At 40.3% G+C, this 13742-nt stretch overlaps 1 protein-coding gene across 5 annotated transcripts in view; it reads right to left on the reverse strand.

Moving 5' to 3' along the window:
* kcnc2 (potassium voltage-gated channel, Shaw-related subfamily, member 2) overlaps nt 1-13742 on the reverse strand; it is a 118621-nt gene that overhangs the window by 9520 nt on the left and 95359 nt on the right. For all 5 annotated transcript variants that reach the window (XM_071503058.1, XM_071503057.1, XM_071503055.1 and 2 more), the window contains 2 exons: nt 3136-4069; nt 147-317 (listed from right to left, as the gene is read on the reverse strand). In XM_071503058.1, coding sequence (XP_071359159.1) covers nt 147-317; nt 3136-4069 — 1105 coding nt within the window. The remainder of the gene's footprint in view (nt 1-146; nt 318-3135; nt 4070-13742) is intronic.

Here is a 13742-nt window from a genome sequence, read left to right on the forward strand (position 1 = left end):
AAGAAAATAGAGCATGGCTTTTAAAGAAATAAAACTTTTATGAAATGACTGAAATAATAAATTCATCTGTACTTTAAAATATTTATTCAAAAGTTCAATTAAATGATGGGTTAGGGTGAAGTAGCTGAATTTCCCCATGCGGTTACCTGTTTTCCGCATCCCTCCGTCTGCAGGGCAGGTGTAGTCACTAGCAGCAAGCAGGAAGCAGGTACCCCCGCTCCGACGGTCCTGTTCCCTGGTGCTGGACCTTCGCATGGGGACCCTCTCCTCTGGGGACAGGGTCAGGTCACTGCCCCCGCTGCAGTCCGCTGACAGAACTGTGTGAGAGGAAACACGACAGGTTAGACAGCAGTAGACATTACATCTGTTTTTTTTTTTAACTGGTTGCAATAACAAATTTCACATTCAGTTTCTTCTGAAACAATCTGACATAAGTTCTAAGCTTATAAAACTAAATTCAGTAATAAATAAATCTCTCAACAGCAAAAAAGGAAAAAAAGATAGATCCATGTTTAAGGAAAAGTAGCTTTGATGTATGTGCATACTACTAATACACAGTAGCACTAAGATCAAGGAGGAAGCCATATCTCATCATCATGATAACATCATGTAATACCTTCTTTTTTTATTTGCAGACAAATAAAAGTAAGATCAGCTGTGAATTCGTTGAATAATTGTCTACATAAATTAAAAATGCCTTAAATGATTTATTACCTCAATATGCAATTTGTTATATTTAATTATTTCCAGATAATATTTTTGTTCACAGTCAAACAGATCCTCTTAAGTCTATCTACCAACACTAAAAGCTTATTTCTGGGGAAATGTTCTTACCAGTTGTACATTTAGTGGGTAAGGGAGTGGTGGTGGTGGTGGTGGGGGGGGGGGGGGGGGGGTCACAACGAAACAGTCTCCTACATTAAAAGCCATGTCACAAGCACCATCATGCAGCACGACAGAGGTCAAAGGTCAGACAGTATGTGGCTCCAGTGGAAGAGAAAGACACATTGTTTTCTTATGAGCCATAGCGAGTCTTTACTTGTGGGACAACTAGATTTGCTGTACTCAATGGATAATGAGTTTTATTATGTCTAAATACTTATATAGGCACATAAAGAGTCAATCTATAGCATGTGGACAACATAGTCCATCATTACCATGAGGGAGGCCAGTGTAATAGACAGTGTATAGGCCTGGAACTGCTTCCCTAAGCGTTCTCTGTTGGACATGGTGTTACTGACCACAGATTGAATATGCAAATCCATTGTAACACATGTCCATTGTTATGAAAAAGTGATGGAATATGTGATGAATTACATCAGTGTGGCTCTTTCATGTGTTTTTAATATGTTTTTAGATGACAATGGAGGTCTATGGCACTGAGGATTAAGCTGTACCAAACTTAAGCTTAGCAAGCAATACTGAGCATTTCTAAGGCCCTCCTTCATTACTGCTGCTACTCTTATGCAATGGTAACAGAAGCTGATTTACCATCAAAATAATTTCAATGTTGAACCAACAGGTGGACAAAAGCAGCTTGTCATTACTAGGTGATGACCATCGATTTTGAAGAAATGACAACTGTCACTAGCAGATTTTATCAGTAACTAGCTATCTGATTAAGCTAACATTAGCTCTATGAGTTAAAAACGTTGCCTCTGGCTGACTTTTTAATGTTGTCAGCTAAAACTATTTTAAATGACAATCTTATAGAAGGGGTCTTAATAAAGATGCACGTAATGGTTGCATACATTACATTGTGCTCAAAGACTGAAGATGAACTCACTAGTTTATGGTCCATGTAAAAGACTTGATGCTAAATGAAAAAACAGAATTGGTTTTGTATTGCTGTGTAAGGCAACTCAAAGTATGATAAAGTAAAATGGTTAAAAAAAAAAAAAAGTAAAATGAGACTCGTGTTTTCAAACAGTGTGTTTTCACATTTAACATTAGAAGACAAAAAAAAAGACACCATCTTTAAATATCGACCTTAACACACAGAGAAATCAAGAGCTTGTAGGAGCTGCTGTTCCTAGTTATGTTTGTCAAGATGTGATTGGACAATTGCTGTTTGAGGGAGGGGTTTAGCAAATGGTTAATTACATTTAAGAGACAGTGAAATAATACTACATAATAATAAGTATAAAAATGACCATAATACAGCAATAATCATACAGTAATGCCAATGCTACAAGAAATTTCAATTAATAACACTCAATAGATGAAGTTAATTTCTTTGGGTTACTATAAAGGTTTTTAAATGAAAGGTTCAATATTAGTTTTATATAATTTAATCCAAAAACAAGTCCACATATACTAGAACCTAGCATTCCCTGTCACATGTGACTGAAAGGAACATTCAGCATTTGTTAAATCAAATCTTTCACATTGCAACATAAATCATGAGGCAGTCTAAATGACACTGAAGAGGAAAGTAGCCTTGTATACTGTGTGTTTTAAATGAACCACCTAAACCACGCTGACTCTGTTTGTGCTTTCTTTTCAGGCATGAATTTTTCTATGCTTATTAAATATAAGGTTCTGAGACCTAATAAACAAATAGAGTATAGGGAGCCCGGAGTGCACACCTACCCTCAGGAACGTCTGCACTAGAATTCAAAGAAAGTCAGTATATGGAGGTCGACACTAATTTCCATCAATATCAGCTGTGTCAGAGTAAATTAGTGACAAAGACCTAGAGGGAAAAACAGCCACCTACAGTCTTAACAGCAAATGAACAATCCCTGCTGAAAGAAAGACTTGGGCATGAGGACTGTGAATTCTTATCAGCATGAGCTATTTCACACAACCCTCTCCTACTCTCATTGCCTTTTGTGTAGCCATCCTTATCAGTGTGGCATCCAGAGATGAAGGCTATAAGGAAAAAGAGCTCAGTCTTCTGTTAGGGAGCTGCCGTGGTGCTCATGAGTCTCTATAGGGAAAACCATTTTTCAGTCTCATGGGGGAATCTGTCAAATGGCTACTGCTTTCTATCTGAGATGAGGTCTCTTATGGATTCTTCTCGCTGTCACTTCATAAATAATGCCCTTCTGTGTAATCTGAACTTTATTACTGAGATGTGGTTCCTTATAGTTTTCTGCCCTGAATGGCCTTGGTCTGACCATATGGTCTTACCTGAACGGTTGCGTTCTAGAACCCTGCTCCCTTTGACGTGGCACAGGTCACCTTGAGTGCTGTTGCAGGTGGTGTTGAGATCAGCTTTGCAGTAGGTCGGGGACCCTCCCTGCACTGCCTGAGGGATGTGTTTCTTCCTCTTTTTGGGTAGCTTCTGCTTGGCCATGGCCAGGGAGTAGTACATCCCAAAGTTATTGACGATAACCGGCACAGGCATGGCTATCGTTAGCACGCCAGCTAAAGCACATAATGCGCCCACCACCATGCCTGACCAGGTCTCTGGATACATGTCACCATAGCCCAGCGTAGTCATGGTTACCACAGCCCACCAGAAGCCAATGGGGATGTTCTTGAACTTGGTGTGGAGGCTAGCAGTGGGGTCATTGGGCTTGGCACCGATTCGTTCGGCGTAGTAAATCATGGTGGCAAAAATTAACACTCCCAACGCCAGGAAGATAATGAGCAGCAGGAATTCATTGGTGCTGGCCCGCAATGTGTGGCCCAACACCCTTAGCCCCACAAAATGACGTGTTAGCTTGAAGATACGCAGGATACGAACAAAGCGCACCACCCTGAGGAAACCCAGCACATCCTTGGCAGCCTTTGAAGAAAGGCCACTCAGCCCTACCTCCAAATAGAAAGGCAGGATAGCCACAAAGTCGATGATGTTGAGCACGCTCTTAACAAACTCCAACTTGACCGGGCAGAAGGTCACACGCACTAGGAACTCAATGGTGAACCAGAAGACGCAAACACCCTCCACGTAGGTGAGTGCAGGGTCAGTTTCAATCTCATACTGAGGGCCCGACTCCGTCACGCTGCTGTTCCGCATCAGCTCAGTCTTGTTGATGATGGTGTTGAAAGCTTCATGAGTCTCCAAGCAGAAGGTGGTGATGGAGACGAGTATGAAGAACAAAGATGCAAAGGCAATGAACTACAAGAGAAGAAAACAGAAAAGGAGAAAAATGTATGTTACTGTCAATCCATCCCTGAAATTTATGGTAATTTAAATCATGACGTCCAATACACTGGCAGATATACAACACCAAGCTCAATCAGTTCATTTACTCTTGAGAGGGAGATTGAACTCAAACAAGTTTAATTAACTTGCATCAATTTGAATGGACTCCAGAGAGGGGAGCAATCTATTAGCAAGAACAACAAATAAACACACACTTCCCTGTGATACTGTTGGAAATGTGGCATGGGAATGCAGATGCAATCAGATGTAATTTACTGCTGCTGGTATGTTGGGCAGTTGGCAATAAAGTGAGCGGGAAAGTAGTTAAACCAACCAAGCAAACAAACATAAGACTTCAGAAACAGTGGGAAATAGAGAGAAGCTATTCATTTTACGCTTTTGCATTTTGTGCATTTGTGTGTGTTTTACCTTATTAAGTCATGCCACATGTCCTTATAGTTCATTTTATGTAGTATTGGAGTACTGCATTCTTACCTGTTTTTTAAATCTTTTTAAAGCATGTTTTAAAGTACGAGGCGTAGCAATACAAAAATGATGGACCGCATCCCTGTGGATCACTGGTTCACAACCTTTTTTGCATGTGACCTCTTACAATAAAAAGATGTCATGAGAACCCACACTTTAGTGCCAAAATTAGAAAACATGACAGTACTTGTTCTTCCACAGTGCTGAAGGTACCGTAGATGTCATAGGTACCACAAATGTAATTCTCCCAGGAGAGGGCAGCAGAATAACCCCACAAACGATGCAGTCTCACGTCAAAAACACAAAGGGAAGAAGAAAAATGAAGGCAGAGACAATAACAACAATAAGTGGGATGGTGGCAGCAGGTCCACTGTGATTTGTGAACAGGGCAAGAGTTGTTGCCTAAGCACCTCAAAGACATCTGGAATTAAGGAAGAATTAAGGAAGAGTAAGTTTCCACTTTGTCTCAACATCTCATCATAAAGTTGACTTCCAGAATTGTTGCTCTTATTATGTGTGAATTGCTGGCATCTGTCGTAGCAACCATCCACACACAACATACACAAAGGCGTATGTTATCTTGTTTAGGGTAATGTAGCGATAGCTCAAAACATCATTACTGTTCAGTTCCAAAATATAATGTTGACTCTTTGAATAAATATTTTCGCATTATTGGTCTGTCATATCCTGTCCAGGATGCACCCCGTCCTCGCCCAATGTCAGCTGGGATTGGCTAAAGCCCCCGCGACCCGGTTTCGGATAAGCAGTATGGAAAATGAATGACTGACTACATAGAAGGGGTGTGTGTCCATTTTTGCCATGGTATTGAAGTTGGCATTGAGAATTGTGGAATTTTGATGTTATTGGTACCAGCTACCAAATGTCTGGTTGTAACATCCCCATGCTACAGCAATGTGTACTTGTGATTCCTCATTAAAGGTTGCATATGTGTTCTCGTTGTGAACAAGTCAATGAATGAATGATTTTTATGCCTCCACGCCAGCAGCCACCATGGCAGGGGGCAGTATGTTTTCAGGTTCTCCGTCCATTCATCCCATTTCCATGAACAAGATCTCAGAAACTAATTGAGGGAGTTTCTTCAGATTTAGCACAAATGGTCACTTCGACTCAAGAGTGAACTGATTAGATTTTAGTGGTCAAAGGTCAATTAAACTGCAACCCATGACCTTTTGTCAAACTATGATTCCCAAAGTCAAGAATGAACTTCTACGCTCTACATTTTAGGTATTCATTAGCCACTAGCTCTTTATTCATCAAGTGGTAACTTCTTAAAATTACATATAACAGCAATTTTGAATTGTGACAGCTGTACAGAGTTACACAGTGTTGTAGTATTTCATCACAGAGAGTGAGCACAGGCACAACCTTTTATTTAAGATGTCTGACATGTTTTGGTAAGAGATTTGTGGCTTGTCAGTGAATCACAGTAAATCTTCCTCACGCTTTTAAAATTACAATCAGCATTCAATCATCCTTAACACTATCGGCAATCATTTATTTGTGTCTCAATTTATAACACAACAATGTTAAATTGGCTAGAAATGAAAGCCATCTTTTCTCAGCTGTTCCCCTTGTATTCGGGCAGCAGTGTCCAAAGGTAAAGCCAGGCAGAGGTAGTTAGACCTAAATAGTCCTCTTGAGTGCTATTTGCTTGTCCCTTTGTTCATATCTACTGCCAACATGAAGAAATGCATAGAAATAACTACTTTTCATTGCGGTGCTAAATACTCACCAGCTTTAGGCAAGGTGACATCAGAGAATATTCAGTTTGTTAAAATATTATTGGCAGCAAGAGAAAGCAGAGAGATGTGGACTCAGTGGCACTAAGAAATAACAATTACAATTCTACAGCGATGACAATAACACTGATAATAAAGCATAAGGTGCAGAATACATAAATATAAATCACTAACTCCTTTGATTGTTTTTCATTAATAGAAAGTTCTATTAAAAATGTTATTTATTCCTAAATTGTCAAAGTACAGTAACTTCAGTCTTTGGCTGGCAAAATGACAGCATGTTGGTACTATGCATGTGAACGTGTATGGTAACTGTATTAAATGATGAGTCACATACAGGTTTTATTTTGTTTTTTACCCAACAGATCTTGTTTTGTTTTGGTGTTTATGAAGCCACCTGTCAGAGGCAGAGCTGATATTCCACTTCCCTGGAAGAGGCTCAGGCTGAATTTGCAAACATCCACAGCTTTTTCCAAGAGCTAGACTGAGCAGATTTCCACACATGCAGCCTACTATGCTCTTTCTCTACCTTCCTCCCACAACCCATCCACTGGTGTGCTCTGCCTACTGAGCTCTGAAGAAGTCGTTTTACACCCTGCCTTGTTTTTGGATTGCATGACTCACACACTCTTAAAATATTGCCACTATTTGGGTCACCCTGCTCCTGAACTGTGTGCGTGCACTCACTCTACTGCTGGTAGCATGTACACTCTTCATTATGCATGTGTCTTTATCATCCTGCAAGTGCAACTGTCCATCCTGTTCATTCACTGACACTTTTGAATACATGTTAGACAAGGACACCTTCAGACTGATGAGCTTCCCCAGCATCACTCAGCAGTTAAAAAGCACCATCAATGTTCTGCATTCAAGAAGCAGACAGGGATCTTTCCTTTTTTAATTGAATTGAATATACAGTACACTGTAACAGTGCATGTGTGTTCAATCATCTTGTATCACTTGAGGGCTTGTAAGTCATTTTCCTATTCACAAATTGGTCACCCTCTATTTTTCAAGAAAACTTTGTTTTACTTTGCATGTCTTTCTATAAACAACGACATTGTAATTTATTTTACATTTTACCCATTTTTCAGTAGCCTCTTATAATTATGTCTATATGGACTTGGTGGTTGGCAACCTGCAGTAGTGATGCACTAAAAGTTAAAGCATCACAAGAGTAAGATGGAAGATGCAGATGAAAATTAGCTTGTAGCTAAATCTGGTACAGTATTCTGTTCTCTTTTTTGAGATCAGTGTATTTTGCACATGATCCCTGATATAAATAAACTGAAAAATAAAATAAAATAATAGATCCAGGTTTGAATGTTTCCAGCTCTAACACAGCTTGTGAGTGTGCTGTATTTGGTCCAGTGAAGCCGCTAATAGTATAAAAAGGCAGTTGTTTGTATAGAAATCTGAGTCTCATTCCCTCTTTCATAGACTCACCCAGGTTGTAAGTAGCAACAGACAGTATTTCTGCAGCTGCATCTCACTTGTAAACCCAAGCATTAATACTGTTGTACTGTTTTTTTTATTGCTAACAAATATAAGGACAAGATGCTGCAGAACTTGTCAAAACAAAGTCATCAAAAGGCCAATGAAATAAAAGTTATAAGCTGAAACTTTTAGACAAAAGTTTGCTCAGTTTTAATGCACCAGCAAATCACCAAAACCACAGCCAGCAAAAGATGCAAAAAATTTAATTAAGCCATTGCTTCTTCCATTGCCAAATATTACAAGAAAAAAAAAATAGCCTGGTTTCTACTTTCATAATTAATTTGTTTCATTATTCATTTGTCACTGTGTGGAACAACCGCTATGGGAGGGTGCTGATGAAATGAGAGCGCGGCAGCTGAAGTGAATGTGCTGTCAGGAGGTACGCTCCAGTAGACAGTGGCTGAGAAATGCTCATCTCACACCAGATCCAAGCAGCTGTCATTACAGACATGTTTTAGCTGGGTTTACTCTTTCTGCTGTGCTGTGACATTCAGCCCACAAACATCTAGGGCTTATGGGAAATGGTGTTTGTATTTATAAAGTACAAGTGAGACAAATGTCTGATTGTCTTCATGGACTCAAACGGCCACTGCTCCCCACATAGATCTGTGCTTTCTCACCCACACAAATCATTCAGTGGTTGAACTGATCAGGGATCAGATAAACACTGCACAGACCCGAGGCCACATACGTGTAGCCATGGCTGTGGCCATTTTCCTTGTTGCTTTAATGAAACACAGACTGGTGGCTGATCTTAGTGTAAATCTAGCTGCTGAAGAGACAGACCACTGATGTATTCAGAATATCTCACAGACTGCCTACTAACACTGTGGAGTAAAGATTATATCTTGGAGCGATGGATGCATTTATACCTTTTCAACATCTGGCAAGAATGCATCTCAAACCACCTCCAGGGCTGCTGTCAGACTCTCATCCGTCTTTAAAGATCCCATATTGTGTAAGGGTAGATTTCCATGTCTTTTTCTATTATGCAGCAGGTCTAGGTTCTATATTAATACTATGAAAGTATCAAAGCCTCAGTCTACAGAGAAATGCACACAGCCTGTATTCAGAAACTGAGCCTTAAAACCAGCCGTCAGGACTTCTGGAACTTTGTGATGTCACAACAAAGCAGTCACCGTTCCCAGCCATGCCCAAGCCCCGCCCACCTGGACCCACCACCCAACCTTGCAGGATTTGGTTTCTCTGAGCGTTTACCTGAAATCTGCTATATTTTCATTGGATCACTCAGAAGAGAAACTCAGAGCCTCTCTTTTGAGAGACTCAGAGCCTCTCTTCTGATTGGCTGATTGACCTGTTGTAACTAGAGCTCCAGAGAGAAGCCTGAGAGAGGAGATGTAAAACTACACTGAGATGGTTTTTGGTTCTTAAAACCACAAATATATCTTCTGATGGAGATCAACTCTTCAAGAAAACAAAGGAAAAGTGTAAAATATGGGACCTTTAATGATTAAGTCCTGGATGTATTTACACATAGCTTTTTAGGGGATCTTAGACCGTGGCAGTAATAGAGGCATCGCTAGACAGAACAATATACAAGTCTCTGCAAAATGATTATAGAAAACTTTTTCTTAGTCTGCTGAACTAATGCTGCGTTCATGTTGTCAGTTTCTAATTTAGTGTTCATGTCAATGGGAAACCTCTCACATACTCAGCCTGCTATTTAATAAGGAAGGTACCTACAACAAGGGCAAACATGTGCGGATGTCTCATTTCAGTCAAAGGCTTAAGTTAAAATCAAAAGCTATGAATATATTGTTTTACTGTCAATGCACAGCATTGTTTGTCTTTAAATGACCAAGTCTGCAGTCACACCACCGTCTTAAGGTCAGTCATAAACACAGGAATACTCTCCATCTCCACATCAGTCCAACATCATGTAATATGAACATCATTTACCACAAAGGCCTGACTGTTTGTCCAGTTATTGACTTAAAAAAGAAAAAGTACTGCACCTTCAAAAGTAGTGGAGGTGTTATAGGATGGATTTTCCTTTAAAAAGGCCAAAAAAAAAAATGTCCTAATGCAAAAATTCTGCTCCTACTGCCCAGTTCTGCCTTCCTCTCTGTCCCAGCCCTCTCTGTGTCTTTATCTCCATCTCCCTCTTATCATGACACTGGCTGAAGCGAACAGTGGGACTACCTGAGCGGTTTCCTCCGGCTGCTCGGATGCTGCGCCGGCTAATGACAACTGCCATCTCATGCTGGGCAGTAATTTTGAGGTTCACGTCTGCCAGGCGAGGATATATCATCTCCTCCGTGCACACCAGCTTGTAACGGCTGAATCACGTCACATTAAAGTAGCCAGACACCAAACACACATGCATGCACCGTACACTAACATGCAGAGGTGCACACACTGATACCCCTGTTTATACACACACATACACAGGCTCACAAGGTTATTTATGATAGACATTAAAAATGCAAAGTTGCAACCCTGCCATGTGATTGCAACAGGCACATGCTTCTCGACATCCTGATTTCCAGCACACTCACTCTGCATGCTAAATATATACTTCCATAAATTGCTCTGTGCAGGCAGTGCAGCAGGGAGGGTAAAGCACAAACAGTCTATCTCTGAACAACGCTGATCTAATTTACCCTGAGGCCACACCCCATCCTTCAGCCATCTTTTTAATTAGATGTAAAGCTTTTAGCTTTAGCGTTTCTCGCTCATTGGCACAGCTGATAACAGCCAAGGTGGCTGTCACAGAGGTCAAATCTATGACCTTCATGTCTGACTCTCAGCATGTGCTGTGAAGAGCCACGTGCACGCAGGTTTTCATTGGTAAACAATCATTACAGCAGCTGATTTCACTGATTACCACCGGCTGATGTTCAGCTACAGGAGGAGGCAGCGCAATCTGTTATTCACCCATGGAGACGAGTGAAGTAGCTGACAGACGGTGGGCGTGGAGGTGGGTCAGTATTTCTTGCCCTCTTATAAAATCTAAGGGTGGAAATGTTATGTTGGTAGATCTGTGTGACATTTTGGTCCAGAGCATGGTAGACATACTAGTCAGATGGCATTTCAATTTGCTGTGGATATCAGTGGTCCCCTGAGGATGACAGCCTGACAATCAGTTTGAATGATGCTTCGTTTTCCCTGCCAGTGTTGTGAGAGTTCACACGTCACAGGAGCTAGTTCGAAGTTCACTTCACACAGATTAAAATGAACTAGTTCACCCAATAGATCTCAATAGGTACCAAATAAACTTGCACCTTTTTCAATTCAAGCAGTGGAAATGTTTAAATACCACAAGAATGTAGACCTAACTTTAGATTTTTTTTTTTTAAGTGGGTGTGTATGATTATTCTTATTATATTGAGGTGATTTATCTATCGAATTAATTATTGTCTTCTTGTATTGTATTTGTAAGTACTGTATTTGTCAACATTAATTGAGTATACTTTGTGTTTGTTTTAATTACGTAAAACCACCATAAATAAAAAGTAAAAACATTAATTAGCTCACCTTCATTTCCCCAAGGAAAGCCAATGTGAGTATGTGTTTCGCCACTTATATTAAACAATGTGTCATAACTTTGATTTTTTTTTATCTTTGCTTGCTTTTATAATTTTTTTGTACTATGTTTATTGTTACGCACCAAGACACCAAAGCAACTTCATCATATGTGGAAATCTACTTGGTGATAAACCTGATTCTGATTCTGATAAAGCAGGACAACTGTAGCACACCTGAACCAGGCTACATAAAACTGCAATAGCATCTGCAGTCTAGTTTTACTGCTCCTCTTTTTTTTCACTTTCTGCATAATAAAAAAATGTATCTACAGCTGAATTACATTTGTAAACTGATCTGTTTGCGTTGTCCTGTTTTATATAAAGTGGTAAAACATTTAGTGACTTCAGCAGCACCAGCAGTTGTGTTGTTTGAATTTCCAGCACGAGCTCAGTCAGACGTGTGCGGCAAACAGTTTTTCTTCTTCTGATGTTTTTCGGCAGTTGTCGAACAGCTTTTTGTTGAATTGCTGCCACCTACTGCTTGTATTTGCAAATGTTCAGTTCACCATTCACCAAAAACATGACCATGTTCTGTTATGGAGAGCAGCATTATTTTACTGAGTAGTGAGTCATTGTAAATCTACACAGAGGTGTAGAAAATGAAGTATTTTGATTTAAAAGATCATCTCTTCGGTTGGTGATGAAGACTACAGTTTTTTGAAAGACAGCCAGTGGTGACTGGTTAGCTAACAATAGCTAATGCTGTGTTGACAACAGAAACTAATGTGCAACTGTAGCTTGATAGGCTGCCAGATGTAACAGCCCTTTCCTGTTAGGAAAACTGTGGACTTGATTTCCTCACAGAGAACCAGAGTAAATTAGAGGGAAAGATTGACAATACCCAGGCTCACGTCCACACAGTGCACTGACAAACTGACTCCTTTAAATGCAATGTTGGGCTAATACTTTTTAGCTTTAGCACTTTATTTCTTTCCCTCAATTTCTGCCATTGTGGCTTGTACAAAAATATTCCATATTAATTTTTTCAAAGCATGGTTTCCATGAAATGAAATTCAACCTGCACCTCGCTCTTGTTTCTGTAAGTCTACCACTCATTAATCTCACTGATGTGTCTGTGTCGACCTCCTCCACGCTTGTCAACATTTTCCCTTTGGATGGACTCTGGCACAGACACAGGAAGATGACATCACATCCTCATTCCCACCTACAAACCTCTGGTTAGGTCACATGTTTAGACCTGTGGTATCTGATTCACTAACAACATCAGCGATGTGGGTGAAGATGCACAGGTCTGGAACTGGGCCTCCTCACTATTTTATTGACCCCCTGATGTTTCTTTGAATTTCCATGACACAAAATATCTAATATCTTTGAAATGTGTCGAACACATTTGTGCTTCCAACCTCTTTGATTATAATTATGTCATTACTTTTCCTTTAGTGCAGCCCATGACAACATTAACACTTTTTTACCAGTTCTGGTGCAAATTTAACAACAGAATTGTGTGTGAGTTGTTTGATCTGTCCAACACAAACAGTAATTAACACCCTCGTCTTTCAGATATTATACTTGAGTGTTGCTTGTATGACTGAAATATCAAGGATCTTTTTTTCTCACCTATTAAGAAACCATTGCTGTTGTGCATTCTTATTCATGATAAACAACAACTGGCTAAATGTCTCAAAGTAAACACAAGAAATATAAAACGATCATTTTGTCTTGCTGGTGTCTGTCTTAGTGTTATTTCATCGTGGTGAGGTGAATGTTTTCATATCAGTGCTGCATCACATTCCTACCAATCACTCCACACCCACAGGAAGAGTCTTCCAAGAAGAAAATCAATCATTCACATGGTTCCTCATACACGTTATTATCACATCCATGCTGTCTCAGTCCTCGTTAGCCAGGAGAAACTAGGCCGAATGATAGCTAATGACATGCATTTCAAAATAACAGGGAAATATAAAGTAGATGTAGACAACAGTAAAGAGCACATAACTCTAAACGACAGCAAGAGTCTTTCGATGTACTGTACAAACAGAGTGATTTATTAGGAGTTAACAGATTCAGTCAGCAGCCCTGTGACCACCCCAAACACTGATGGGATGTGATCACTGTCACAGTCCTGAAGCAGGGAGCCCTTCCTCATAATCACATCATTTTTCACAAGACTTGTCTACCACTCCCTGGAACTCTGCCTGTCCACGGCCTGTGGAAGAGACATGAGGAAAATGCCAGATCAAAGTGCTTCGATCACACGATCTCCCGGCGGATTACATCTGCCACTTGGCCTGGAGTCGCCGGGGCTGGCAGGCCGCAGCACTGACACTGGAGCTATGCAGCTTCAGGGCATAAACAGTAACTGATACACCGGAGTGGGAGTCACATTATGAT

Source organism: Trachinotus anak, unplaced genomic scaffold, assembly GCF_046630095.1.
Source record: "Trachinotus anak isolate AG129_WGS33_773 ecotype Australia unplaced genomic scaffold, CSIRO_AGI_Tana_v1 ptg000018l, whole genome shotgun sequence".
NCBI classification, from domain to species: Eukaryota; Metazoa; Chordata; class Actinopteri; order Carangiformes; family Carangidae; genus Trachinotus; species Trachinotus anak.